Consider the following 27,580-nt stretch of genomic DNA (forward strand, 5'->3'; position numbering starts at 1 on the left):
GATGACCCTAAAACTTGAATACAGAAGATAAACACAGAGAACTACAGTTTTATACAAAAAAAGCTTTTCAATGATCAGTGATGTGGTTCACATTCACAATTGACTAACAAACTGTCTAACATAGTGCAGCACTGGGTCAGATGGTATCAAGGTGTCATTAAATGTTTTCAATCATATCTCGTGTCTGACTTTTAAGAAGTACGACTGATTGAGGATTGAACCCACAACTTCCAAACCTTTGAACAGCTGCCAAACAGACTGAGCTACAGGACCAGACACTCATACCTCAAAATACTCCAGAGCATCTTTAAAACCTTTAAGTAGCATATTTTAAAGGCTTAAGGAATTTAGTGGCTTTCACTCATGAAAGTCACTTCAATTGAAATGTAGTCATTGATTTAGCATCACACTGAGTTTCACAGGGTCAAAAATAACCCATTTCAAGAATTGTATTGTGTGGTACTGCCTGCGTGGTGAAAACAATATCTAGTTTTGTAGTGGTGGGTGGTTGAAATGGCCTAAAGGTTAAAGAAACCCCCCTAACCCACCCATGTGGGAAGCATTAGAGTTTGCCTCAGTTACTCATGGAGGAGAGGGAATCGAGCAGATGGTTTCCACGAGTCATCAGAGGTTTTCAATCTTCTGCAGTGACAGACTCAAGAAAACTGTAGTGCAGAGGTTAAACACATAGAGCTACACTGAGTTTTATTCCAACCACAAGCTTTTGTCAGAGTTTTTCAATCATCAGTGATGTGGCTCACTTTCAAAATTTACCAACAAATACAGGCTTTAACCCACAACCTCAAAAACATGACATAATTTTTGAAGTATTACTATTTTTTGAACCAGTGGACTAGTGGGCCACCAGTGACATATTTGTTGGGTTTTCAAATGCTGGCATCTTTCAAAGAACAGAAATGAATCCATCAAGTAGGCATAGAATTATGATGTTAACACAGTATTAGACCTTAATTATGGCATCCTTTTCTCATATGTACATGAATATGATCTGAAAAACAAAATATAAATTGGAGAGGAATAGTGCTTGAACCCACATAAAACAAACAAAGTAACTGGCACTTCATGCAGCCATCTTGTGTCGCACTGCTGTTATGAAAAAACTGAGGAGTCTGGAAAATACTTGTTCATAGATGGCAATGGAGCTGGTGCAGAGGAAACAGATGTACAGTATGTTCAATGTGTGAAGACCGTCAAGATGCAGCATTCAAAGTTGGCCCCCCCCTCCCTGGCTTGGCCAAAGCTAACAGCGATGGTCGAGCGAGCTAGAGAAAGTCGTGTATCAGATAAATAAAATGTTCTCCCTTTCTCATACGTCACATCTTACATCCCATTGTTTGCCATATTCTACAGAATGAGAACGTTTGGAGGCTAATAGTGTCACAAGTAATACAGAAAACCACCTGCTCTCTACATAAAGTTTGAATTTACTGAGAAGCAAAGAGAAAAATGATTAAATTGAGTGGTTTAGAAGTGAAACCCTCCTCTGAGATCTGGCACGGACATAATAAAATGCTAAATAGCAGCTGATGTTTTTGTTGAAGTGGCCAACAATATTCATGATGAATTAACAATCAAGTCAAATATTCAAATTTATTCTTAAAATTTATTTCCAAAACATGAACTTACACGTTAGTACAGTCTTCTTCCAATTACCCCTGGTCTGTTTACACTGTTAGTACCTGTAATCATGGGGTACAGACAGACAGATGGAAGCAGTTTACAGTATATTTGGAATGATGAAATGCCAGAAGGATTCACGCACAGAGTGATGGCAGCAGTCGCAAGTAGTCCAGGGACTGATTCCCAAACATTTGAACAATTTTATTGTCAAATATAAATATAGAAAAAGATGATGGACAGCAATATTTTCTCATCAGTCTTGTCTGGCTCAGTTCACCTGGAATTAATTAAATCTTCTTTCTCCCCTTGAACAGTTCAGTTTCCCACTAACATACCTCACTTGTAAGATCCACACAGAAGATCTTATAGATAAGCATGCTATGGGGTGAACTCATTTCTTCTTCTTGTCCTGCGTGCTGGTGAACCACTGGTCCAGCAGCTTCTTGCTGTAGTAGATCTGCCAGCCGTGCACCTGCACAGAGATGACAATCACCAGGTACATGACGGATACGGCCGAGAAGCCGAAGATAAAGCGGTAGGCTTTGCCGTGCCGAATGAGCTGCTGAGCCACGGGGAACATCTCCATGCAGCCGTAAATCAGTGGAGCCACGGAGAAAAGCCCGGCGCTGATCATGGAGATGACCAGGTAGCTGATGTTGTTGCGAGGCAAGGCCAAGAAGCTGAAGACGGTGGGAATTATGCTCAGGAGGTAGGGGTACTCCCACTGGTACGGGGTGGCTACTACCTTGTGGGACACGAGGCTCAACTGGGTCACTATCACCTGAGAAATGATAGACAACACAGAATATTACAACTAGTTCAACTCTGACAACTGTCAGTCAATAAAAACTGATTTTTTTTTAAGGTTTGTGCCAGTTTGTAAAAGTTTGCCATTACCTGAGCTGCCATCAGCACCCAGATCAGCAGATGGACGATGTTGAGTTTACGGATTTCAGACTTCAAGGCAACGCTGTGCACAATGAGACAGGATTAATGATTAATTCAACATGTCAATACACTTAAAAATTCTGCTGTTTTAACTGCTCTGATCTGCTCAAAATACTAAATGCAGCAGTGTGGCTTCAACTCTCAAACATCACAAATTATTACCTACCTACTCCTGAATCAAATGATAGTTTAATTATAGTTTTTGTTTAGAGGGTGATTAAAAAGATTAAAGAAGATTAGAAACCAACCTCATCTGGTAGTGTGAGGCAACCCGCTCTCGGTGCTGAAAGTCACTGCCATCCGTGCCTGTTGCTCTTGGTCCTGCTCGAGAAGCCATGGTGAATATCTGAAAGCAAAACATGTCAAATATGATTAAAATAAGAGTCAAAAAACTAGATCTCAGTGGAAGGTGTGTAATTTTTGTGAGATGCTGGCACCTCTATCATAACTGAACCTTCAAAAATGATGATTTTCTTGGAACTATACTAGCAACTAATGATTATTTTCATTATCAATTAATCTGTCAGTTAATTTCTTGATTAATTGATTTGTTGTTTGGTCTATGGTTCATACTGACCATTAAAATATCCCCTTCAAATGTGCTCTCAATGTAAGTTATGGGGGCTAAAATCCACAGGGCGTCCACACAAATGCATTTAAAAGTTGATGTGAAGCTTATATGAGGCTTCAGCAGTCTGAGTTAGTCATATCAAGTGGATATCTGCCAAATTTACAACTGCAGTCTGTTTCCTCGGACAGTGTTTCCTGCATGAAGTATAGTAACAAAAAGAGGAACTTCGGCTCTAAAAAGACTAATGTTGAAAGATACCCGCTTGACTTGGGCGGCTGAAGCTTCATATTAGCTTCACGTGAACTTTTAAATACATTTTTGCACAGGAGGCATCACTTACATTGTAAGTGCATTATGAAGGGATCTTTTAATGGTCAGTATAAACAGGAGGAATGATTACAGCAAGAAATACCTGTTTCGTTGTTCATTTTGGCTCCTGACTGTTAAGTTAGGCTTGAAACTGTGAAACAAAAACTACTCATAGGTCAACAGCTGTCTAATCACAGCTGGAGCAGCACTGTTATTGCACTGCACTATATTGTGTTTCTGTTTTATTGGAGGTGGAGAAGCTTAACGAACACACATTATCCAAACCAAAAAGTCGGACCTCTTTGGTGAATCGTTTCCTACTGTAAGAGTGTTTGAAAACACTTCTAATGAAGCACAAATCACACCTTTCCGTGACTTGTACCATGTCGTTGAGTAAGACAGTCGCTGACGGAGCTGGTCAGTTGCTAACATGGCTAAGTTAGGTCAGGAAACATTAAACACGTCAGTCCAAATATATCTTCAGAAGCTCGGGTACCTCATATCCCATTATGTATGTAGGCAGGTTCACTTAAATGGCTCACAAACGGCAGAAAGGCAGCAGAGCTAAGTTACCAAGCTAATAGTGGCTACTTGCTACCTGTGTAGGTCATACAGATGAGACAACTTGTCTTCTTCGTTTCCAAACTGCCTCGTAGGAAATTAAATAAAAGGTTAATTATGGCACTTACTTTTTATCTGCTGCTGGTGTTCATAAGAAGCCTTAAAATATAAATATGCTAGCTAACACAGACTGTGCAGCTAGCTGGACTACATCCATGGAAGGGAAGATGACGTTACAAGCTGTGATTGGTCAGGCGCTCTTCTTCTTCTTCTGTTGGTGTTTTTTTGTTGCTTATAAGCTCATTATCCCCACCTTGTGGGTTGAAGTGTGGATCAGGACGGTTTCTATAATACTACATTAAATTCTCCCACTAAGTCCTGTGTTTTCTGAAAACAGAAAGAAAGAAAATAGCCCCAGATCACCTGAAAGCCTCTGCAACATTTCTTTCAAACCAAGTGTCATGTGATTCCTTTGTGTCTCTAAATATCTGCCTCTCTTGCTGATATCTAGGACAGTCTAAAATACCTACAGCCCACACCAGTAGCATGTTTATTCATGATGTTCAGCGTACTGTTCAAACTGGGGATGACCAAACCTCATTCTTGATATCATGTCCTCCTCCTTTCTATTCTATTACTTCCTCTCATTTCTCCTACTTTTCTTTGAATGCAGTAGTGGCATCAGCCCTTTTTTGCCATTTCTTTTCTATTTCTGATTTGATCATACTTTTAACCCCGGCCTTGCTTTTTTAACTACCATACTTATTGCTCTTTTTCTTGTTGCTCCTTTTGCATATTTATCTGCCGGCTCATTTCCGTCCACACCTACAGTATATGTGCAGGAATCCACATAAATTTAATGTCTATTCCTTCCCTCTTAATTCTAAATATCGTTTGGGTCAGACTCTCTCAAATTCAAATTTACTTTATCGGCATAACCATACAGTACAAAACATGGACAAGGTTTACAAATGATGTATAATAAGCATATATACAGAATGTAAAAATGTACAAAAACATAAAAACCAAACCATTTGCACATTAATATACTGTATAAACTACACTACACTGCACAAGTGCTCAGATCCTTTATTTAAGTAAAAGTATCAAAAACACAATGTAAAATTACTCCAATACAAGTAAAATTTCTGCATTTGAGATCCTACTTAAGTAAAAGCAGAGAAATATCATCAGCTAAATTCACTTAAAGTATTAAAAGTTTAAGTACTTGGCCACTGTGACTGATATCAGCTGGGTATAGGAAAAAAATTTTCACTAATTTTTCAGGCTTTTCTCCAAACTTTGCTTTTTTGTGAAATATTGGAAAGTATTACCACTTTGGGCACCGAAAAATTATTCATTTGGTGGAGCTGATAACAACTAAAACATTTGTAATATGACAAGGAGTCCTAACTACACACAGGGGTTACAAGCCAAAAAAGTTTGGGAATAACCGGTTTAATGTTTAACTTTTTTGTATTTCATAGGCTTATCATATATCATATAATGTAAAATTGTAATATATGGTGTAATTTCCCTCTGAAATGTAGTGGAGTAGACTTAAGTAAAGTACAAGTACCTAAAACTTATACTTAAGTACAGTACTTGACTAAATGTACTTTAGTCACATTCCAACACTGACTACATAACTACAGCCTACATTACTACCTCATATACTGTAATAAAAGAAAAAAAATGTTGCAAACAAATCACTAAAAAAAAACCCATTAAAATAATAGATACGATTAGATGAGATATAGTTCAATGTTATGCTAATGTGGACAACTGTAGAAGAAAAGAGAACAAATAAAAAATCAAAAAGAAGAGTCAGCCTTTGAAGGATCTCATGTGTTGTTCCGCTGATTTTACACTGACATTTATTCATCTGGCAGATGCTTTTATCCAATGTGTTTTCGGTCAAGCTGGAACATTCAGTATTTTTGCTGCTTCCACAGCAATGTTAGTGTTTTCCATGGGTAAATATCGCATTTTTTGATGATATGAGTGTCACAAATTCTAGGTATTTACATTTCATTTTGGTAAAGAACACGACTCATGTCTTTATACAGGCTGCACAAAGTGTTGCTCTATTCTTATTGTTGGCAGAACTGACAGTTACTTTTCTCTGGATTGTCTAGTCTGTCTGTGTTGACCAGTCTCGATGTCTGTCTCAGTTTGGGGTTGCTCACGGTGCTCTGCCTCTTGGTGTTTTCTGTTCAGTTTTGTAAGCGAAGTCCAGTGGTTGATGTACATGCTGAGGCCATGTACTGTTAACAGGGCTGAGCTTCATGATCAACACTCTCTCTTTGCAGTGTGTCCAAAACATACACACACATATGTTTATTGCATGCAGCAAACAATATCCAGATGAAGGCGCAAGTGTGAGGATAATGAAAATCAAGTCAAGACAAATGTTTTTATTTCTTTATTAAAACTAACCAGTAAAAGCGACAAAGATCAAAATTCACATACTTTAGGCACAGTTTGTCATATGCTTATGCTGTGCACCATTGTCCAATCTAAATAAAACAAAAGAAACAAGGAGGAAAAAAAAAAACTTTTCATTCCAAAATGGCACATCCACAGTTTAAAGAACTAAACTAAAAATAAAAACTGTAAAATACTGACATATATGAGTACTAATGGGTATGAGCATGAATGTACTTTTGAATATTTATGTTATTTTTTTCTTGCCACTTAGCGTGTTGTGTTCTGCATTTTGGAATGATCTCCCTCATTTACTGTTCAATAAACAGAACAATCCCAAGTAATCAGTAGTCAAACAAATAAATTACAGAATACTGACAAACTGACAGATATCTTTCAAAGAATTCATATTTATTACAAACAAAACAAGACAAATCGCTGACATCAAATGGTCAAAAGGAAAAAAAATCTAAAGATTGCTAAACTGTCTAATTGTGGGTAAAACGGTAAAAGTTTTTTTGTTCTCAACTGAGAATGATATGAAATTGCATAAAATACTCGTCCAAATTCTTGTTTTACTATCAGATGAATATGTAAAAATGTGTATTAGGTATTGAAAAGTTGCATATTTAAAGTAACGTAAAAAGACTAACAATAACTTAACTGTATGATGATCACAAATACATAACACAACTGTATGTTATGATAGCTGTGAGTAAATGCATTGTACAATGAAACAATATCTACTTATGTGCCCAGTATATAACTGTAAAGCAAAAAATGCTATCCTGGTATGTTACGTGAATAAAACAGTGATTACAATTCTGCAACGTAAAGCCTCATTGTTCCAGTAATTATTCCAGACATTTCATGAACATGTGTGGATGGATATACGAATAAATGTAAACATACAAGACTTATGACAACTGAGATATTTGGGAGTATTTTTTGACCTGTGCTCTCCACAACCTAGAGTCATCACAAGAAATGTTGCTTCCTATATATTATAACCAATAACCAGATAATTTTTAACATGGTAGTTTCTCACATTAATACTTTGCCCAATTTTTTGGAACTGCCCTTTTTGAGACTCCACTGATGTATGTAAATACAGATGTGATGCATATAATGCAAAGAATAATTGAAAGAAGTATGTTCTTACTACAAGAAAATTGCTATTATAAAACCACTTATTGTAAACCATTTAACTTTGAGAATGAAGCAGTTTTAACATTACTATGGTCAAATTTACCATCAATATGCCATTATTATCTAGTCCCTCCAGGAAACTTATATTTTGTGATTGCAATAATTAAAGCAAGAGCTTGCAATTTTTCTAAATGACCACAAATATTCTGCATGAAATGGCAAATCAACGGACTGTTCGTGATTTGGACTAAATGTCGCATTTCGTGTCATGGTAACTTTACATAATCACAGCGTGCAGGAAGTGATTACATATAACTGTTCACTGGTAGCTGATTGGTAGTATTTTTTTTAAAAATCACACTATTTTCCTTTGCTTGCAATTTATCCCAATTCCCGCAATTTTACCACAAAAAAGGGGACATAAAACACCTCAAATCGTATTGCAATTGTTTGAGAAAAGCCACTGCAAAATCAAACATTTTTGGCCACAATAATGAAAAAAAAACTCAACCGAAATCCTGGAGGGACTGATTATTGCCTTTGTTTATACACATGTCTTACATCGGGTACAATAAGTATCCAGAAAAGCTGGAGTGGACATATTGACCAGCATAAAGTCCTGCTGCCTGGTCAGATGGCAGCTGTATGTGCACAGTGTCACCTTGTCGTAACGGAAGCACAGCGCTCCCTGATGCCTGATCCAGCAAGCCCTTTTTGTACTCATCATAAGTGTACATTACTGGCTCATTGTTCTTCATCAGTGCCACCCACACATTACCTCCTTTGCAGTGGACATGGTAAGCAAAATAGTAGACCCCTGGTACACTACAGGTAAAAATACCAGTTTGGGGATTGTAGTCCTGATTTCCGTTGTGCAGGAGTTTGTCGAAGATGATGGGAGAGCCAACAGGAGGGAACGGATTTGTGAGTTTAGCTGTGAACGCAGGCATCTCCACAGCACTTCCACTAATGTCCCCTCCATTCTTTGGTTTCTTGTAACCTTGTTTTTGACCGGCGTACGGACCTGTCACAGGGAGGATCTGTCCGAGGTCAGGGCCTGCAGCAGGAAGTCCTGGAGGACCAGGGGGTCCAGGTTGTCCTGGTTGTCCTGGAAGTCCAGCGGGGCCACTGGGGCCAGGGTTACCTTGAGGACCAATATGACCAGGGGGTCCTGGCTTTCCCTCACCAGGATAGCCAGGTTTACCAGGTGGGCCTGTCTCCCCTTTGTGCCCTGGCAGCCCAGGAGGTCCTATTGGTCCCCCTGGTCCTGTAAGTCCTGGAATCCCCTGTGGTCCCTGGTGCCCTTTGTCTCCAGGTAGTCCTCCCTCTCCTCTTGCTCCAGGTAATCCAACACCACCAGGGGCACCAGGTAAACCCCTATGACCAGCTTCTCCTTTAGGGCCAATGGGCCCTTGGAAACCTCTTGGTCCTGGTTGTCCCCTGTCTCCTGACAAACCTGGCTGTCCTGGAAGGCCTGGAGGCCCAAAGTCACCCTTTATTCCAGGAATTCCTTTTGGGCCCATAACACCGTCTTCTCCCTTTTGCCCTGGGAAGCCAAGACTACCAGGGGGTCCTATTGGACCTGGTGGTCCAGGCATACCACTCGGACCAGTAGGACCAATGACCCCTGGAAGACCTCCATGACCTTTATCACCTTTTGGGCCTGGAGGTCCAGCAGGACCAGCATGACCCTTGTGACCCTTAGGTCCTGGAAACCCTGGTTTACCATAACCCGGCAAGCCTGGACCTCCTGGTAACCCAGAAGGGCCTGGTTCCCCTTTCCCTCCAGGGAGCCCTGGTTGCCCTCTAAGACCATCTTTTCCTGGTTTTCCAATTCCTTGTAAGCCTGATGGTCCTGGTTGACCTCTATCACCAGGTGGCCCTGCCAGTCCTGGCTCTCCAGGAGGACCAGGTTTTCCTGGTATCCCTGGTTGTCCAGGAAGACCATTCAAACCAGGTTTGCCAACCCCAGGTAACCCCGCTTGTCCAGGTGGACCTGGTGGTCCGCCAGGTCCTTTCAAACCTGGTAAACCAGGTAGACCAACGCCTTTGTCTCCTCGGGGACCTTGAGGACCAGGAAGCCCAGGTAGACCTTTTTGGCCAGGCTCTCCAAGAGGACCCCGCTGTCCTGGCAGCCCATGACCTCCTGGTTTTGAAATGCCGGGGAGTCCAGGTGGGCCTGGGAGCCCTGGAGGTCCAGTAAGTCCAGTTGGTCCTTCACCACCATTGGGTCCGAGGTCACCCTTTGGTCCTGGTAATCCGGGTCCTCCAGGTTTTCCTGGCAATCCTGGCATGCCAGGTTTTCCTATTCCCGGGTAACCTTGAGGACCAGAAGGTCCTGGCTTTCCTGGTAACCCTGGCAATCCCTGACCTGGCAGCCCAGGGGGGCCTTGTGGTCCTGGTGGTCCTTGTGGTCCTGGGGGGCCCTGAACTCCTTGCGGACCCTCTCGGAGACCTTCTACACCAGGACCAGGGGGAGGTGGACCTTTAGCCCCTCTGGGGAATGTTTGTCCTGAAAACAAGTGGAAAATTTTGGTAGATAGAGGTGAATATTGACCGATTAAATCATTCAACTGTGATCAAGAAAAGACATGAATCACAAATGGTCCTGAGATGATCTAATATCTGTTTATTTGTGATGACTAGCTTTGGGAGGGCAAATCATGGCCACTGGTGAGTTAACATGTAGAAAAATGTATGTGTATAATATTAGTTAATAAGAGAGAGTTCTTTAAGGGCGGTAATTTATGTCAGTTGTTGAAAAGTTGATCAAAAGTCAAAAAGATTAATATATATAATTTAGCTGAAAAATATTAAGTGACAACTAAAAAAATGCTAGGAGGGCATTTTCTTGTGTTCTATTTGCAGCATAAATTATATACAGTAAGCTCCGGCATTTTTGTAAAACATTTTGGATCAGGATCTACACATGATAATGAGGAGTACTGGACTACTAGCAATATCATCTATTTTGTCCTATTATTAACTTAACTAATAGAAGCAACTTGTAATGTGTCAAAAAACCCGAATTTCCACCCCCATTTTCATAAAATGATATAAAAAGAGTGTATGATAGTTTTTGTTTAAAGACTAATAAAGAATTTTGCAACTTCTTTAACATCCCCAGCACAAAAAAACTAAACAACAAAAAAAAAGAAAAAAAATGCTGTACACATTTTCAGAAAATTAGAACATGATGTAAGGTATATGATAAAAGGACATATTGCTCAGTCTTTAACAAACTAAATATAATGATTATTTTATTTGAATCTCCCTCCAGAATTGTTCTATGTGTTGCTATCACTACATGCCGTTGTGTGTACATAAAGTGAAAACTAAGAACCTTTACTGATTTAATTAGGATAGTAAATGTCCGACTGTAGCCATTAGAAGCTCAAAACGGGTGTTATCACATTAGGATAATTCTTTTATGTAATAAAACATACAACAAGTACTGAAAATGAAGTTTCCATGAACTGCTTGAACCTCACCTTTTCCCTCAGTCAGTGGCCTCTCTTTGGCCATTTGCAGTGGCAGCTGAGGAAGCTCTTTTCCATACTGAGGAAATAATGGCATCTCATTCCCCAAAAACTGTTGCTGAGGGTATCCCTCATTGTACTGCGGTAGGGGGGGCTGATGCTGTTGAGGGGGCTGTTTATGTCCGTAATACGCCCCGCCGTGGGCCAGGTGTAATAAACACAGCTGGAACACTGTGATGAGTAGGTAGAAAGAGTGGAGGGGTACAGCCACCATTTTCTGCAGTGGAGAAGAAAATAAGTAAAAATGTGACACATCGCATGCAGCTAAGTCTCTCTGCAACTAAGAAATAACCTGTAATATTGTATTTAGTACCAACTTTTAAGTACTTCATGTTAGCCTTTTCATTTAGCTTTATTACTGTTTAAGAGACAATGAGGATGGATGAATAAAGAATCCCTCACATGCATTTCCTTTAATGACCAGACTGCAGTGAAACCATTTGGAATTCCCCCGACTTCTTTCTATAAATACCAAAGTCAATAAAATATTCCCACAGTTTGGATTTAGCGGCTCAGGTAAGTCACAAAGACAATGGTGAGCAGGAAACACAATTCCAGGCTTCATATAAAAAAAGTCACAAATTATAACTGTTATCAAGAAGGCTGTTTTTGTTTGTTTGGTCATCAGCCAAGGAACAAATTAGTTGTTTTGGTGCAGCTCCAGTTACAGGTGTGGATCCAGGAAATTTTAAAAGCATTCACTAATATTCAATTTACTTTAGTTTTTTGCTAAACTCATGAATTACTGGACTTGAACGAAACAAAATCTGGCACATGTATTCCACGCTTGTCAATCACACAATGTTTGTCTAAGGCAGATCCTGATGCACACAATGCCGAATTTCCATCATTAAAACACATCTTTCCTGGCGCCTTGGCGTAGGTATGCACTGCCTGAATGCTTTCTGGTTTCTAACCAAACCCCTCAGTATTCAAGCACTAATGTTTTAAATGAATGCTTTTGAATTCTGTTTAATTTAAACCTATATTTTATTGTATGCTATATGATATTTAAACTTGTTACATGTTACATATCCTTTTGTGCAACATCTGACTGTTTGCTCTAATTTTGGCAAACAGTTTGTTCACTCTCTAAAATGTTAATAAATAATGTCAGGCTGAGATCATCAGCACGATAAAATATGGTAAATACTTTGCGCATACCAGACTCATGACACTAACAATTTTTTGGCCACGTACACTGTCACAAGAAAGACTATGCTAGGCTTCTTTCTAGACCCTGTTCATTGTTTTTGAGTGTTAAACATACTGAAAGTGGTCTGTAGCATGCTGCTTACACCACTAGGATATGTACTATACATCATTGCCATAAATGCAGAGGTTCATTATGCAGCAGCTTTCATGTTGGTTCCTGACCAGCAGGCTGTGCTCTTCAATCATGCAGCTGAATCAAGAAATTCTTTCAAAAGCCAACACACGGGGTCTTATGAAACCCACTGTGGTCAAACCAAAAAAGTAACAAATACCCTCTACTGCCCGAATGTGGGTAATATCCCTCCTTCCCCTTGTTTACACATCCATTCAAACATACTGTGTAAAAGCCTCAGAGTCTCATATCCTTGAAGTGATTTACACAGAGCACATGCTGCTAAAACATATATCGTAATTAAGAGGCCCCACAGGGGACGTGGTCAGTTTTGAACATAATCCTTAATCCTTTAAACATGTCTGTGCTAAAGAGATTGGCTAAGTGCTGCCAAGAGCGCGGTGTGAAAACAAACATGGACGGGTGAATGTATGTTTTTCTCCGCTGTGGTATTTGTGTGTCCTGAAACAGAACCAGAGAGATCAAAGTCTTCGGAGAGCTGAAATAATGGAAATGAGACTTGCTTACATTTTTCTGGACAATTATTTAAAAAAGCAAGCTAAGTAGTGTCAGGCTGAATGTGATCACTGTGGAATATTTTTAGCATGCGCTTCTTAATCTGCGTAGTTCATCTGCACAGAAATATGCAAGTAACGGGAGTCTGACTTGAAATGCTGTCCACCTCCAGTGCAGTGTGCATTTCATCTTCTGTCTTTTTTATGGTCAGTTCACAAAACCACACCTGCCATCATACAAAAATGCCAAATTTCCTTACTTTCAGATTTTCCTTCTCTAAAACTGAAGGTCTCCGCCTGCGTTCGCCTTCACCTGCTCTCTCCTCTAATTCCCCTCACTTTAGGTTGCTTCTCTGGGTCTTTTCCAAGGCATGAGTGGGATGGTGGCCATGTACGGGATCCAGCCAGGTGTTAGCTGCAGACCTGGGCCCTGTGAAAATATGAATGTCAGGTTCGATGAATGTCAGGTGGTGACCTTTCGCAGAGGCCTGGGGTTTATAACACTAAGCTGCCATCTCCACCTGGTAGACATATTTTGGCGCTGATACAGTTATGCTGAGACACACCTTTTTCCTTGAGGAATGTAAGGACAGGGGTATTAAAAAGAAAAGTAATATAACTTTAACGTTATGAAAGTGTATCTTTGTAGCCCGTTTACTGTAGGAGGTATCTATCATCATGAAACTATCAGCACCAACTTTTACACTGGCCTTTGAAAATTGAACACTTCAGGCTACAGAATTCAACTTTTCTGGTGTTTTATGGAGGTCTACTCTCTGTTAAACATACAATTATATAGGCCCTTTTAATAACAAGTTGCTTAATTAAAACAAAGCCTGATTAGGACAACAAATAGGCCCAAACCTGCTGCTTCTTTGAAGAAACCATCAAAAAGGTTTCAGTATTTTTTGTGTTTAACATTCTTTCATAAAAGTGAAACAATGTAAGGAAAAGGAAAGTTTTTTTTGGACTATACAGAAGTATCTTGGATGTGGAAATTGGCTTAAAAACCACATGAAGCCCTTAATGATCATTTTAAATCCAGAGTTTCTTGGTCATCACACCCGTCTGACTCTATTCAGAAGCCTCACAGTAAAGGACGCTATTTACAATGTACAGATCCAGCACCATGGACAGAGCCTGCAGACACTGTATACCTATATGAGACTGAATGCCCATATAAGGAGAGTTTGCACACTTTGTGTCGCTGACCTTTGTGTAGCAGAATAACGAATTAGTGTGTTAAGTTCACATGCAGAACTCCCTGCGATAATTCTCTTGTTAGTTTTTTACTTCAATTTTACTTTTTTAAATTTTATTTATATTCTTTTTGCATCTTTTTGCAGGTGTGCAAGTTTTTTCCTATTAATTGAACAATGTGTCCTTCAAAAAGAGAGCTGCATGCTGAAAGGTGCGTATGTGTGTGTGTATGCATGTTGTTTTCTGTGTGAAATTCATGTTACATGTATGTTGTAAAGCATTTTGGTTTTGTTAAGTGCTTTATAAATAATGTATACAAATAAAGTGCTATAAATTATTATAAAATCAAGACATGAGGTGATTTTTTACTTTTTTTGCCTCCAGACTACTGCCTTTCCCCTGAAAACATTATCTTAATAGGTCAATCTAGTTGATCAAAGTACTAACTGGCAAGATTAGTTAAATCCTCTCATTGGACTGACATTATCTAAAAAGTAGTAGAGTGATGTGAGGTGCCTTAACAAAACTGATAATGTGTTGTCAAATAAATTAAAGGGGTGAAAGTGTGTTTTTTTCTATATGAACGTTTTGTGGAGAAAGTGGGAACAGGAAAAATTTACAGACAATTTGATCAAATTCAAAACAGCTTGTCAACTAACTATAATTTGGTCATTAAATTGTTTTATTGCCACATGTTGCTATTATGGCCAGACTCAACAGTTTGCTTTTCATGTTTTCCCAAACCCTTGCGCTGGAGCAAACATCTTTTTCAGATATAAAACCAGCAAGGGATTGATCCACAAGTATTGATCTTCTAAATTGAACATGATTTCACACATGGCAATGTTAAACTGATCATTGCTGTAGACAAAACCTTCGTGTACTCTCACAATGCAAACTATTCTCTGCAGGCAAAAAGGAACACATGCTTGGCGAAGGAACGAGACGACCTCCAATAAAAACAGCAAAACAAAGAGGACAGAGTGCTGCTTTGAAACATATGTTCCACCCGACCTCCAAGGATACGTCAATCTTTGCGGCTTACAGAGGCGAACCAGACGAAAACACATCCTATTGCATTTACCGGATGAGCTGCAGGAGGAATAAGGCTCATTTGGGAAGTTGGAGGGAGCTTTTGGCAGAGTTTCACCAGCGGTGACCTCATGTCTTAGAAGGCAGGGTTAAGGACATTTTCAGTTTCATTATAAACATGTAAACCAACGTCAGCTTGAACACACTGAAGTCTATCTCCTATTAACCAGAGGAACAGTGCCAGAAGCGAGTCTATTTTGAGGCAACAATGAGGCCCTTTCATTTTTCTTTTTTTTTCTTTTTCTATTTTGTGAGAAAATGTTTCCATGTCTGCTTTCAGTTTAATATCTCACAGGACAGATATCAGCTAAATGTAGATGCTGTTATACATGTTGCTGTTGTCTGTTTTCCTGTGGGTACACATTATTTGCACAATGATGCTATGAAATGCATACTTCATTTTCTCCCTTGACTGAGTTTTAACAGCAGAGTTTCAGTGTGCAAAACTCACCCTAAGTCACAAGCTCAAATCTCAGATATTCAATTTTGATGATGAACTCAATGTTCTGTTTCTCTGATGAACATCGTGCATCGCCTAGTTTAATTTAACTGTTTAGTATGTATTTTGGGATAAGATTTGCACATTAAATCAAGGCCCCGAGGCTCTGGAACGACCTGCCTGAGGAAATTAGGTTGGCAGACAAAATACTTTTATCAGAGCGCTTTTCCTGATTATACTTGTATTTTCTTTGAACTGTCTTTTATCTCTTTTAAATTTTCTCTCATACTGAATTGGTTCTTATCAGTTTTTTTTTTAATCTAAGGATTTTATGATTTGTCTGTTTTATTTTTGCTGCCCTTGTGAAGCATTTTGTAATGTGGGTTTTGAAAAGTGCTCTAGAAATGAAGATTATTATTATTATTAGAAATATCTGTAGGGAAAACTGAGTCAAAGCAATTGTAAAACATTGTAAGTCAAATATATACTATTCTCACCACCCTAGCAATGAACTATTCCAGCCTCTGATGAAGTCTGACCTCTGACCTCTGAATCCTCGGCCTTGTCGAGCACGTCATCACTTCCCTGCACATAAGCTAATTTGCAATGAAGTGTTTAGAAAACTTTACCACTAAACTATTAGAATTAATACACACAGCATTGCACCACACACTGTTTAAACATTAAAAACATTTCAGTCATTCTGCATCTTGCTGCCAAACAAGAAACTCTGCTTCATTGTGGTATCAAATACGCAAACATGGTGTAGGTTTTTACGCAACAGCGGTTAAAACAACTGGAACAATCTCATGGTATTCGTGCTTTAATATTTCCACTGGAATGTTATGCTTGAGTGTCTCTCACATTCGAAGGCAAATACACTATTTACTCCGCTGTAGCTACCAATTACTTTGAAGAAAGACGCTTTGATTACAGAAAAGTCCATATCATCAGTCATTTTTTGGTTTCCAGACGGTGTAATGGGAAAGCAATTGGAGTAACTGTGTCTGGACCACAGACCCATTTTATGTTAGTTACCCCCCCAAAAAAGTTTTGAATTATAAGGACATTACACTGTCTGTATGTTCAGCTTTGATACTTGAGCACCTTGTTCATCCAATATTTCAACAAATAAAGTCCCTTCCTGAATCCTCATCAGTGCTTCTTTATTTCTGTTTTCCATCATGTTGTTGCTTGAGGTCAGGTGGTTAAATAACATGCCTGTTGAGCTTTACAATTCCCTAGAGAAAACATTTTTCCTCCTCCTCATCCTTTTTATGGAGATTTAACGGCTGATTTCTGAGAGCTTTTTCCATCTTTCAATTATTACTTATTGATTAGATTGTTTCAGTTAACGCGCAGCGATTGGAGAGATTATTGAGCTATTTTAAGTAAAAGCCCTCTGGAAGTGAAATTCCATTTAATTTCTGGTTTTTAACGCTGCAGCCAATGTTTCCGACACAATAACTCGTACCAGAAGTTGCAAACTGGAGAGTTTAGTCTGGGATATTATCAAGGGACTAAGACGTTTATGCATCCACATGAAACTGGAGGCTAACCAGAGAGAAGGAAAGTGTACACCAAGCGAATCAGTGACCTGAAATTTCAAATCTGAGGAAAGTTGCAAAAGAAAAGTAAGCCCTCTCAAATGTATTTCCATGAATGTGTACTTTTCACTGCTTACTAGTTTCCCATGAGCAAAAAATCCAGAATTGGATCCATTTTTACAAATAATCCTCATATCTAGTATTTTTTTTAGCTATGCCTTTATTTGATACAGACATTTGTCGGGAAACTGTTGGGAAACATCTTGGAACAGGAACAACAATGTCGCTAAAAACAACTGTGGAGAGCCCTTCCATCCTCATCTCCTTTTACATTGAGACTATAGAGAGCATCCTGAGCAGCATCGTTGTCTGATTTGGGATCTAATCTAAACTGAGTGCAATAATTTAAACACGATGGTATAAAAGCGTGTACGACCTTTTCGAGATCAGCGTGAGAAAGGAGAGACCTAATTTTTTTGATGCTCCTCAATTGGAGGAAGATGGAAAACACTTATGACTTGTATATCAAATGAAAGTTCACTGTCAAAGGTTTCTAGCTGCAGGTTTAACCTTTGCAGACAGGGAGAAAAAGTTTTCAGACATCCAACACTTGATTGTTTCATCATGTTCCTGAAGGAACAAAACTTCATCCACACACAGATGGCTTGACAATAAAAATCAACTTGACTTGACATCTCCTAAACCCCACCGTGTGCTCTTCACATCTCAACAAAGCCTGAGCACGATCCATTTTTCAAACATTCTTCAGTTTTTTTTTTTTTTCATCTTGCACATGAACTGGACTTTGATGAAAACTTTTCAGACACCTCCGGGCCCCCTCGCTTGATGACAATCCCATGCAACAAAGATCGCACCGCCCAAGAATGGATGCTGGTTCCTCTGAACCTCTTTGCCAACACTTACAACCGCAGCCGGCTCAGCTTGGTGATGAGCCACAAGTCTTTTATCACCTCCAGCTTGGCTTTGAAAATAATCACATTTCCATTTCTCCACTGACCGATTCCAGATGGGGGACTTTACCGCTCGATAAACAAACGATGAAGAACAGAGGCATGCCATTGCTTACAGATACGGGTGCCAGTCTTAATTGCGTGTGGTCAGGCCTGGTTTTTGTTTTTCAAACAGACTGCAGAGTCTTTCTTTCCTCCAATAAGAGCAGGTTGCAGGACAAGACTAGACAGGAACTGTCATCAAACAAAGGAGAAGACACCTTGTGACAGTGTTGGAGCGATTTACAGTTCTATGTGGCAGAATGGAAAACGAATAAATACAGACACATCCTCAAAGACAGAAGGAAACACACTTTTCTATTAAGTTTTAGATTTGAAATATGCTTATAAATTGTAGCTCCAAATTGAAAACATCAGTTCAGTGAAAAACGTTTTTTGAGGGCAAATGTTAAAGACTCGAATACAAGATTTGATAAATATGATTCTGTCACTTCTGACACTTTGACAAGCTTTTTCTCATGCACATTACAAAAATGTCCTGTATTTGGACAGCCTTTTGGAAAATAAGCCTGTTTGAACATTTTTAACAGCAGTATTATCAAAATAATGCAAAATAGCATCAGTGCGCCTAACAGTGTGAAAAGGTTTAAACACACAAACACACACACACACACACACACACATACACACACACACAAACACACACACACACACAAAGGAATGCACCAATCAGCTGACAGAGGTAGCCCGAGCGCCAAGACAACATCTGGGGAATGCACCTGTGTGTGAACGTGCATGCATGTGTGTGTGAATATTTGCATGAATGTGCGTGTCTGTGTGGGTAGTTGCTGCGTTTTACCCAACCTTCATAAGAAAAACACTCCACCTCTACCTCTACTTCTCCTGGACGTGGAGTTTCTGCAGGCAAGAAGTCACAAGAGACGACCCAAAGCCAAAAAACACTTCTATCTGACGGTGAATCGATTTGACAGAAAATTAACTGGCAACAACTTTGACAATCTATTAATCGTTTGATCATTTTTCATGCAAAAATGTCAAAAAAATCCCTGGTTATAGCTTTTCAAATGTGAAGTTTGCTGCTTTTTTATCTTATATGATTGTAAATTTAAAAACCTTAGCAAATGGAAAACAATCATTAGCTACAACCATACTTATATTCTAAATATACAGTATAAAATGTCCAATATACATGTATATTTCAAGGCTACAGCTGATGGAAAATAATCAGTTTGAGATACACCAGACAGATGTCTCACTCTGACATCAAATTTTAGAGAAAGAAATGATGAATCACACTGCAAACAAAGGCAGCAGTGACGCTGTTGGCTCAATAGAGGGCACCAAACTCCAGTTTTGACCCATCAATATTTGCATCGGCTTGTTTACTGCTGTTTTCCACAGGCTGGTTGGAGAACCAAATGTGCTTCCAATTGTGAGAAGAGGCCAAAATATTCTGACAACCATTGTGTTCGCAGTGTGATTTAAACATTTTAAGGCTGTAAGGTCAGATTTTCTCTCTGTAATTAATACTGGAAATTGGTTTTGGTGCATCATGCCTGCCATTTTCCATCTACAACAGTCTTTCACTGCATTATTCTCACAAACCACAAGTCATAGTTTGATCATGAACTGGACTTAGAACTGTTTTTCTTTTCTGCATGCACTGCCCTTCCTGTCTCCGCGCAGGTGATTTATCCTGGGTCAATCATCACGTATCGTTTTCTCCCCACATCTCAGCTTATCTTGATTGGAAGGGAATATTGAGTTTTCTCACAGCATGCTGAAAAATGAAGCAAAACGTGCACGACTGCTTCACCCCCTTCAGTTCAGTTCCAACCTATTTTGCTCTTTTTCTGCATTCCTTCACACCTACTCGATCTCTTTGCAGAGCGAAGGCCGGAGTCGCCTTCGCAGGCGTCTACAGCTTTAAAATCGACAAGGGAGGAAGAGGGGTCAGCTTACCTTTGGGTGGATTCAAAAGTCTCGTTTTAAGGCAGCAACACAATTTAAACTGATGTTCCAAGTAACCACAAAAGGAAGTAGCTTCAGCATGGGTTTCAAATTGGCAACCGCAGTGTTTGCTTACTGCTCCTCCAACCTTTGACACACACATTTACGTACATGTACATAATTGCACCGACACCTCCCTCCCGCTCGCATGCACGCAGTCTGTCCGACCTCTTCACCCAACTCATCGACAGATTTTCCCTCTCCTACAGTGCTGAGAACCACAAGTCACCGAATGTCTGGCCACAATTTTCATTTCAGGCAAAGATCGGACTGGGAGGAGGATTATTTTCCTATTAGCTTTGAGTTCTGTCAAAACAGAGTATCTGGTGTCAGTGGACAGCATTTAATAGCATCTCAGAACTAAGAAGCACTTCAGGTTTTAAAGCCAATAAAAAAATGAATGGGAAGAATGCATTTTTCAATCCGAAAACATTTACTTTGAAGAGAGCTTATTTTACAAGACATGTTCCACCGTCTTGCACAGCAGGAAGGAAACACTTGTGAGGCTTTTCAGACTTTTCCACGCTTTTAGCTTTAGCGGCAGATTAATTCCATCTCTTACACTCACAGTGCATCGCCTGAACTGCGTGTGCGGTGTTGCCACATTTTTCTTGCTTTCTCCCCTATTTGCACTGGCTCTCAAAGGGACACTCCACTAGTGAATGGTTATTTTTGTAGGCAATAACAACGTTTGGCCAATAATCAGATCTGATCATTTATACTATGCTTAAACCACAGACTCCGGTGGGGAATTCTGCAGTTTGCAGCTGCAAAAATAGATTTTGTGTACTGTGTAAATCAGACAAGAACAACCCACACTGTGCAAGAAGCCACATGTCATCTCCCTTCTTCTGTTTCTGAACCTTTCCAATGAACAGTGGTGGAAACTAACAAAGCACATTTGCACAAGTACTGTACATAAGCAGAAGTTTGAGGTACTTGTTCTTTACTTATTTAACTTTATGCTACTTTAAACTGTACTTCCACTTCACTACATTACAGAGGAAAATGTGTTTTTACTCAACTGCATTTACAATGCATTATTAAAGATTAAAGCAGTGGTTCCTGACTTTTTTAGACAGAAAGGAGCAGTGTCTACTTGGCTCTTTGTCACATTTCAAGATGTCTATGATTTGTTAGCAGATTCTCCAGCGAGAAATTCCCCCCTCTAAACGTCTCACATTGTTTCATTTAAATCACTGTTTGGGGCCCAAACAGATTAAATTAGCCAACATTTCACAAAAAAAAGCCAAGATTAGACAAAAGTATAAATGCTGAATACAGATTTGTGTAGCAGAACTTCTTTCCTTGCCTATTGATCATCTCACAGCCCCTCAGGTTAATCTCGTGACCCTTTGGAGGGGTCCAACCCCTGGGTTGGGAACCACTGGACTAAACTACTTGGCTGTATATAAAGTAGTTAAAAGTAGCTCCACCTCCTGTAGCTACAACAATAAAGAGCTCATTGCATAGTAAATCATCAGTAACAATCCAGTAATGTCAACTATATTAATATCCAGGGACATTTTTCTGCAGACTTTTGCTGATAATACTTTAAAGTAGGATTTTCAATGCAGAACATTAACCTGTAATGGAGTATTATTAGATTGTTGGATTGGTATGTTTACTTACACAAAGGATCTAAATTCCACCATCACAAATTAATCTGATAAAGGCACAAAAAACACATAAAAAAACAATTACAAGTCACCCACAAATACTTTGGAACATTTCCAACATCCTAAGATGAATGCTTTTGCAATTTGTGTTAAAAATGTCAGCCAAAGTAAAGCATAACTAGACAAGTTCAAAATTCCAGAGAGGTGGTAATTGGTGAAACCTGGAGGGTGGGAACAGACTAAAATGTGAAAAAGACTAGGTGGTGATCATGTTGCTCTAAGAGTGAGTTTCTCTGGGTTTATTGCAGACAAATTCACTTTGATGATAGTTTCCCCAGAGCCTTTTCTTGCTCTATGGAGTTTACGTCATGCGCAGACTTGTGATTGGTCACTGAGGTTCCAGCTGTCTGTGTTTGCAAACTTTTTACTCTCTAAGACATATCAATGCATTGAGATCATAAAATACCTCTGGATCATTTAGGGTTCTCTGCAACATGCATGCACCACCTGACCAGTGATAGTAATGGGATATGACGACAGTCCCGGGGAGCTTAATGTGTTATACAGTCACACCATAAAATATGCCACTCAGAGAAAAATATGATCCTCCCTTTCCCTACTGTCCGGATGTTTTTGCAGTGGAGTATTTACGAGGGCTAATAAGAACTACGACTCTGTCTACTTAGGAGTTTTGTAGCAGTAAAGCTACAGAACTTAAAGCTGTAATTCACGAGTGATGTTTTCAAACTAAACTAGCACACATTTAATTTCTTTTTTTTTTTTGTCTCCACTCTCACTTTTACCAACTTTTTACTTCTGGAAAACAACAGATCTAGATGGCAGCTACTGTGAGAGACTGCAGAAAAAAAAAAAAGATTTTGTATTCAATCATAAAAACGCAATGTGACATTTCTGAGGCTGCAGCATTCTGCACAGTAGCAGAGGAACGTTTTGGACACACTGCCTTCGAATCACAGAGGCTGCAGCTGCAGGATCATGAGACACATTCCCTCCGAGCTACATAAACACTTCCTGTTCAGTAGGTGAGAACTGGGACGGAGTCTGAGCATGAGGCGGAGAGAAAATACCGTCAAGAGACATTAACAGAGCAACAAATATATTAAATCACAGCCTGCTGACAGAAGCAGCAGATTCACTACTGCGCAGATTTTCCTAAACTTGCAAACACCTCAAAACAACGTCTTTTCTACTGTTTCTACTCAAAGCTATCAAGTGTCAGTGTCTCAGCAACAAATACCATAGCACAAAGCACAACAGACTTTTATTCTAGCATACCTCTATGATACCCTGTCTGCACTCATTTCTTCCTTTCGCCTTGAAGTGAAGGGGTTAACAGTGATCAATATTAAAGAAATGGTAAAAGTAAAGTCAATTCCTAGAAAGCTGATAAGTTTTTTCAGAAACTTTTTTTTTTTTTTACTTTTACTGGACAGCAGTATTGTGTAAGAACTTGGAACAGTGAAGGGAGTCTGTGGCCAAAATGCAAGAGTTCACATGAGAAGATGCAGCTTGGACACACACACACACACACACACACACACACACACACACACACACACACACACACACACAGGGCCTGCTCTGAATGGACTCCCTGACCCGAAACTATAAATCTTAGGTAACTTTGACCTGATCATTTGGTAAATGTAAAATCCAACATCCAAGTAGTCTTACCCTTAACCCTACTAATCATTAGCTAGAGGAGAGAATCCGCTTTTTAAAAAAAAAAAAATGTTCTCCTCTTTCTGCTAAGGCAAAAACATGTAGTCTTAAAAAAAAATATCAAAGTGAAGTATATACAGGATATAAATTCCTGGATGCATTTTGGGAAATCAGGTAGGTCCAGACATAATATCATCAGATAGATAAATGTTTCATCGTTCTTCCAACACAATCAGGCATTCATCAAGTGTACCGCTGCACGAGCCAAGATCTTGAAGCTCTACATTCTCTTGTTTTGAACTTTCGTGACCCTGTCTTTTCACATCTGAAGAATTGTGTTATGGTGATCAAAAACTATCAGCAATTTAATCTTCCAGTTTGTTACATGTAAGCTCCTTTCACCGCATTTTCCTCTGATTAAGATTTTTCTCTGTAAGGAAAAACATGATCACTGTGGGCTTCCTTTAAAGCCAGTTAAGGGCTGAAACTTGGAAACAGCTGCAAGTACTAACAGAAAATCACATACTGTAAAAACTGACCTCTCTGGTATTTCAATTAAAAACAACATTTTATTAAGGAGCTTATCATCTCAGTTCATCAGACGGGCCTGTGAAGCTCATTAGCTACACGCTCATTTCTTCTACTTGCACAAAAACATATCTGCTTTCCTGATAGCATAGGCTACTTTTGCATATAACTTATAGCAGCTATGAAAACACATTTCCACCCGCTTGCAGCACAAAAGAAGAAACAACAATTCAACAGCTTCACTTTGAACATGTTTAACATTGTGGTAAATCCATGTTGGGTTGAAGCAGGGATTCCCAACTGTTTCCTGGCAGGTGCACACTCAGATACTCTGTGATCAAGTTATGCTGAGAGGATAGTGAAGCAAAATTCTTCGTCTGGTTATATAGAGACAAAGTTATGCAGCCAGAAAGCAACTGACAGAAGTTTGTCATGTAAACAATCAAAGTCAAAGCCATTTTTAGATCCAGAATTTTTTTAAAAAAAGATGTAAAACACTTAAATGTGCATGTTTTAGGTAGAAAATATGTGTCTAAAAGATTTCCTGAAGCCTAAAGTTTCCATTTCTGGCTCATTTCTCAGATCCACTACTGAAAATTAGAAAACCTTTAACACTCAGTACTTTTCTTCCTCCAACATTGGTTGAAGAGTGCCTACATTTTTCCTTTGGTGTTGAAGGACATGGAACTAAAAATTTTAAAATGTCAAGACATTCCATTAACTGGTACTGAATCCTGTCAAGATGCTGCACTGTGCATTTATTTTAACAAGCTTAAGCCTGAGTTATTCTTCCCAGGTGTCTCTTTAAGATTTTGGAAACTTACAGACATTATCTCTAGAGACTTCTGTCAGCAGAGGCTTCACAGCACAGAAGCGAGCTCTGTGAAGTAGGATGTCTTATGAAACAATTGGGAAGTCTGAGAGTCAAAAGAATGATTATTGAACAGACTTTTGTGTGTGTGTGTGTGTGTGTGTGTGTGTGTGCTTTGCCTCTCCATCTCCATGTTCCTTTTCCTAGTCCTGTGAATCACATGCCCTTCAGAAAGTTATGTGTATTGTTCCAAGAAGTCAAACAAGACTTGATTTGTCTGTTTTTTCCCAAGAGAAAAGGGAAAACGGTCCACTCTGTGCATTCCAATCGAACAACCATGCAAGAAAAACACATTAAATATCAAACCATGAGCTTGATCATGCCTGTAGAGTTCATGCACACTGATTGCTAAAGCTGCACCGACAAAACCTACACATGACAACCATTCCAACCAAAACATCATCAAATCTGTGCCAGCATCACTTAGCCTACCTTTGTGTGTGTGTGTATGTGCTGCTGCTGCTGCTGCTGCTGCTGCTGCTGCAGAGTGGAAGTATCACAGAGCTTTGAGGAGTTTGGGACAGACGCTGAACAGCAGCCCTGGTCAGGGTTTGGCTTTTATCTGCAGGTGGGTGGAGCTGCACGAGCTTGAGAGAAGAGAAGCTCTGGATCTGTGCATGTATGTGAGAGAAGGAGAAAGAAGGAGGGAGGAAAACAGAAAGAGGATAACAGGATCTGTGTGAGAGGGACACCACTATTAGAACTGCATGTTTAGTAAAGAAGGAGGCTTTTATAGATAGAAACAAACTGAAGAAAAAAAGGAGTAAAACTCAATGAGCTGCACGACAATATTTCACAAGGAGGAAGATTCTCGTTTGACTTGGATCTCTCAGTGCATTCTTTGCATGCAGAAAGATTTAAGGGCAGGGTCTCACTTTGGTTAGCCAGTGCTGGCTGAGGTCAAGATTCAGAGAGGTTTATGTGACTACCAAACAGAGCAAAAATGTCTGCAATGATGAGTTATTTCATGACAAAAACTTTCCCACCATAAAGTCCATGCATTTAGTAGCTGTTTGCCCTGGTGTCTTGCATTTGCATTTTTGAGCACTTTAAGGACTTTTAAGCAAATGTGGGCTAAAGAATGAACCTTGTTATTTCTCACATACACTTACAACTAGAACCTCTCTTCAAATACTTTCTACCAGTATTTGAGCATTAAAAAAGCAAGAATGAGACACATCCCCCCCCTCCACTAGACAAGAGCGTGAGGCTATACTAAGCTAAATGCTAACACCAGCATGCTAACATACTCACAATGACAATACTAACATGCTGATGTTTGGCGAGCACAGTATATGTTTACAGCAACATGTTCACCATCTTAGCTTAGCGGGTTAGCATGCAAATGTTGACAAATTGGCATAAAACACAAAGTGCAACTAAGGCTGATGGTAATATAATTTGTTTTAGGTTTATGATCATGAACTAAAGTATTGGACAAATTAAAGTTTTAACCTGACGATGGTACAAGATCACCAAGGGCATCACCAAAGTTCTAGCAGTTCATCCTGAGGGGAACGTGAACATCTGTAACAAATGTCATAGCAATCCATTTAACAACTGAAAGATTTGTAGTTGAGTTGTTTCATCCAAAACCACAAATCACCAAAGCCGTTAGGGTTCATCATCTGGGGACCATGAATGTCTAACCTGTCTACCTGTTGGTGGTCCTAGATGAAAACTCAGGGGATCACTGAAGTAAGTAGGATTTTCTCTCTGGGCGTCATGATTGTGTGTACCAAATTTAATGGCAATCCATCCAATAGTTGTTGAGATCTTTCAGTCTGGACTAAAGTGGCTGACGGACCAACCAGCAAAATTCAGAGGTATTCAGAGAAAAAACTTTCTGCCTCACTCTTTGGCAATGAGAATTTTTACAAATATATATTGCTAAGATGCATGTTTGTGTCACGGAAAGAAAAAAATTCTTGTTAAAATTCATGGTCTGCCAATGAAAATCAACATAATTGCACTAAATGAGAGAAACACTGCGAGCTAAACTCTGCTCTGCCTGCTCTGGTTTGCATGAGCATGTTGCTCTACCCTCCCATTCGTCCCCAGAGCTTTCAGTGTAGAAGGTTTAACATATTTAGCAAATTCTTCACTGTTTCGAAGTAACAAGGAGGGGCAGAGGGAAGGACGTTCACTCTCTCAACAGCTGGTTCACATTTGATGAATTATTCTTTGTGTTTTTGTTTGTGTTGCGATTTTGTAGTTTTTTTTATAACATGATCTCTCCATGCATGAATTGCTTATAAAGAAAACACTCTGGTTTCCCCCGCTGCTTTTACTGTCAGCTTCTTAATGCTGAATCTCACATTGCAAGCACATTACAATTTGTGCTTGTTAAAGTAATTTGCAATGTAAATAGTCATGACTTCACTCACTGTTCAGTTCACGCTGTACTTCCAAATGGTATTTCCCTTCAGAGCCTACACATGTCACTGTTTATTTATTTATATCTAGTACAATGGATCTATCAATTTCTCGGTTTTCACAGTTGATCTTGTGGTCATCATTTTCACTGTTTTCCCAGCATTCACCAGAGAGAACAACAAGCTGCGTGGAAATACTGACCTCATACCTGTCTGCAAGCAGACTTCCTGTTCGTG

The 27,580-nt window shown here is 39.5% G+C and overlaps 2 protein-coding genes across 5 annotated transcripts; both read right to left on the reverse strand.

Moving 5' to 3' along the window:
- Positions 1-1,900: 1,900 nt before the first annotated feature.
- LOC137177176 (protein jagunal homolog 1-B) lies at positions 1,901-4,291 on the reverse strand. The gene is made up of 4 exons (XM_067583313.1): positions 4,159-4,291; positions 2,838-2,935; positions 2,539-2,611; positions 1,901-2,422 (listed from the first exon to the last, which is right to left on the reverse strand). Exons 2-4 carry the CDS (start codon positions 2,924-2,926, stop codon positions 2,033-2,035), a joined length of 552 nt encoding a protein of 183 aa, XP_067439414.1. The 5' UTR covers positions 2,927-2,935; positions 4,159-4,291; the 3' UTR covers positions 1,901-2,032.
- A 2,151-nt stretch (positions 4,292-6,442) lies between these two features.
- Positions 6,443-25,627, reverse strand: LOC137176964 (collagen alpha-1(VIII) chain-like). 4 transcript variants are annotated; one of them, XM_067583015.1, is made up of 4 exons: positions 25,401-25,627; positions 13,248-13,417; positions 11,098-11,362; positions 6,443-10,118 (listed from the first exon to the last, which is right to left on the reverse strand). In XM_067583015.1, the coding sequence occupies exons 3-4, from the start codon at positions 11,357-11,359 to the stop codon at positions 8,164-8,166; spliced, it is 2,217 nt and encodes a 738-aa protein (XP_067439116.1). In that variant the 5' UTR covers positions 11,360-11,362; positions 13,248-13,417; positions 25,401-25,627; the 3' UTR covers positions 6,443-8,163. The 4 variants fall into 4 exon arrangements, with proteins under 4 accessions (XP_067439116.1, XP_067439118.1, XP_067439117.1 ...); XM_067583017.1 differs by lacking the exon at positions 25,401-25,627 and adding an exon at positions 20,379-20,506; XM_067583016.1 differs by lacking the exon at positions 25,401-25,627 and adding an exon at positions 20,220-20,314.
- Positions 25,628-27,580: the final 1,953 nt, after the last annotated feature.

The sequence above is a fragment of the Thunnus thynnus genome, chromosome 24, assembly GCF_963924715.1.
Source record: "Thunnus thynnus chromosome 24, fThuThy2.1, whole genome shotgun sequence".
In the NCBI taxonomy this organism is placed as follows: domain Eukaryota; kingdom Metazoa; phylum Chordata; class Actinopteri; order Scombriformes; family Scombridae; genus Thunnus; species Thunnus thynnus.

Coding starts and splice junctions, on each gene's coding strand:
- LOC137177176 (XM_067583313.1), bottom strand. CDS start 2,926: ATGGCTTCTCGAGCAGGACCAAGAGCAACAGGCACGGATGGCAGTGAC. Junction 2,612..2,837: donor GCCTCACACTACCAGATGAG/GTTGGTTTCTAA, acceptor CATTGTGCACAG/CGTTGCCTTGAAGTCTGAAA. Junction 2,423..2,538: donor GGGTGCTGATGGCAGCTCAG/GTAATGGCAAAC, acceptor ATCATTTCTCAG/GTGATAGTGACCCAGTTGAG.
- LOC137176964 (XM_067583018.1), bottom strand. CDS start 11,359: ATGGTGGCTGTACCCCTCCACTCTTTCTACCTACTCATCACAGTGTTC. Junction 10,119..11,097: donor GCCACTGACTGAGGGAAAAG/GTGAGGTTCAAG, acceptor ACTTGTTTTCAG/GACAAACATTCCCCAGAGGG.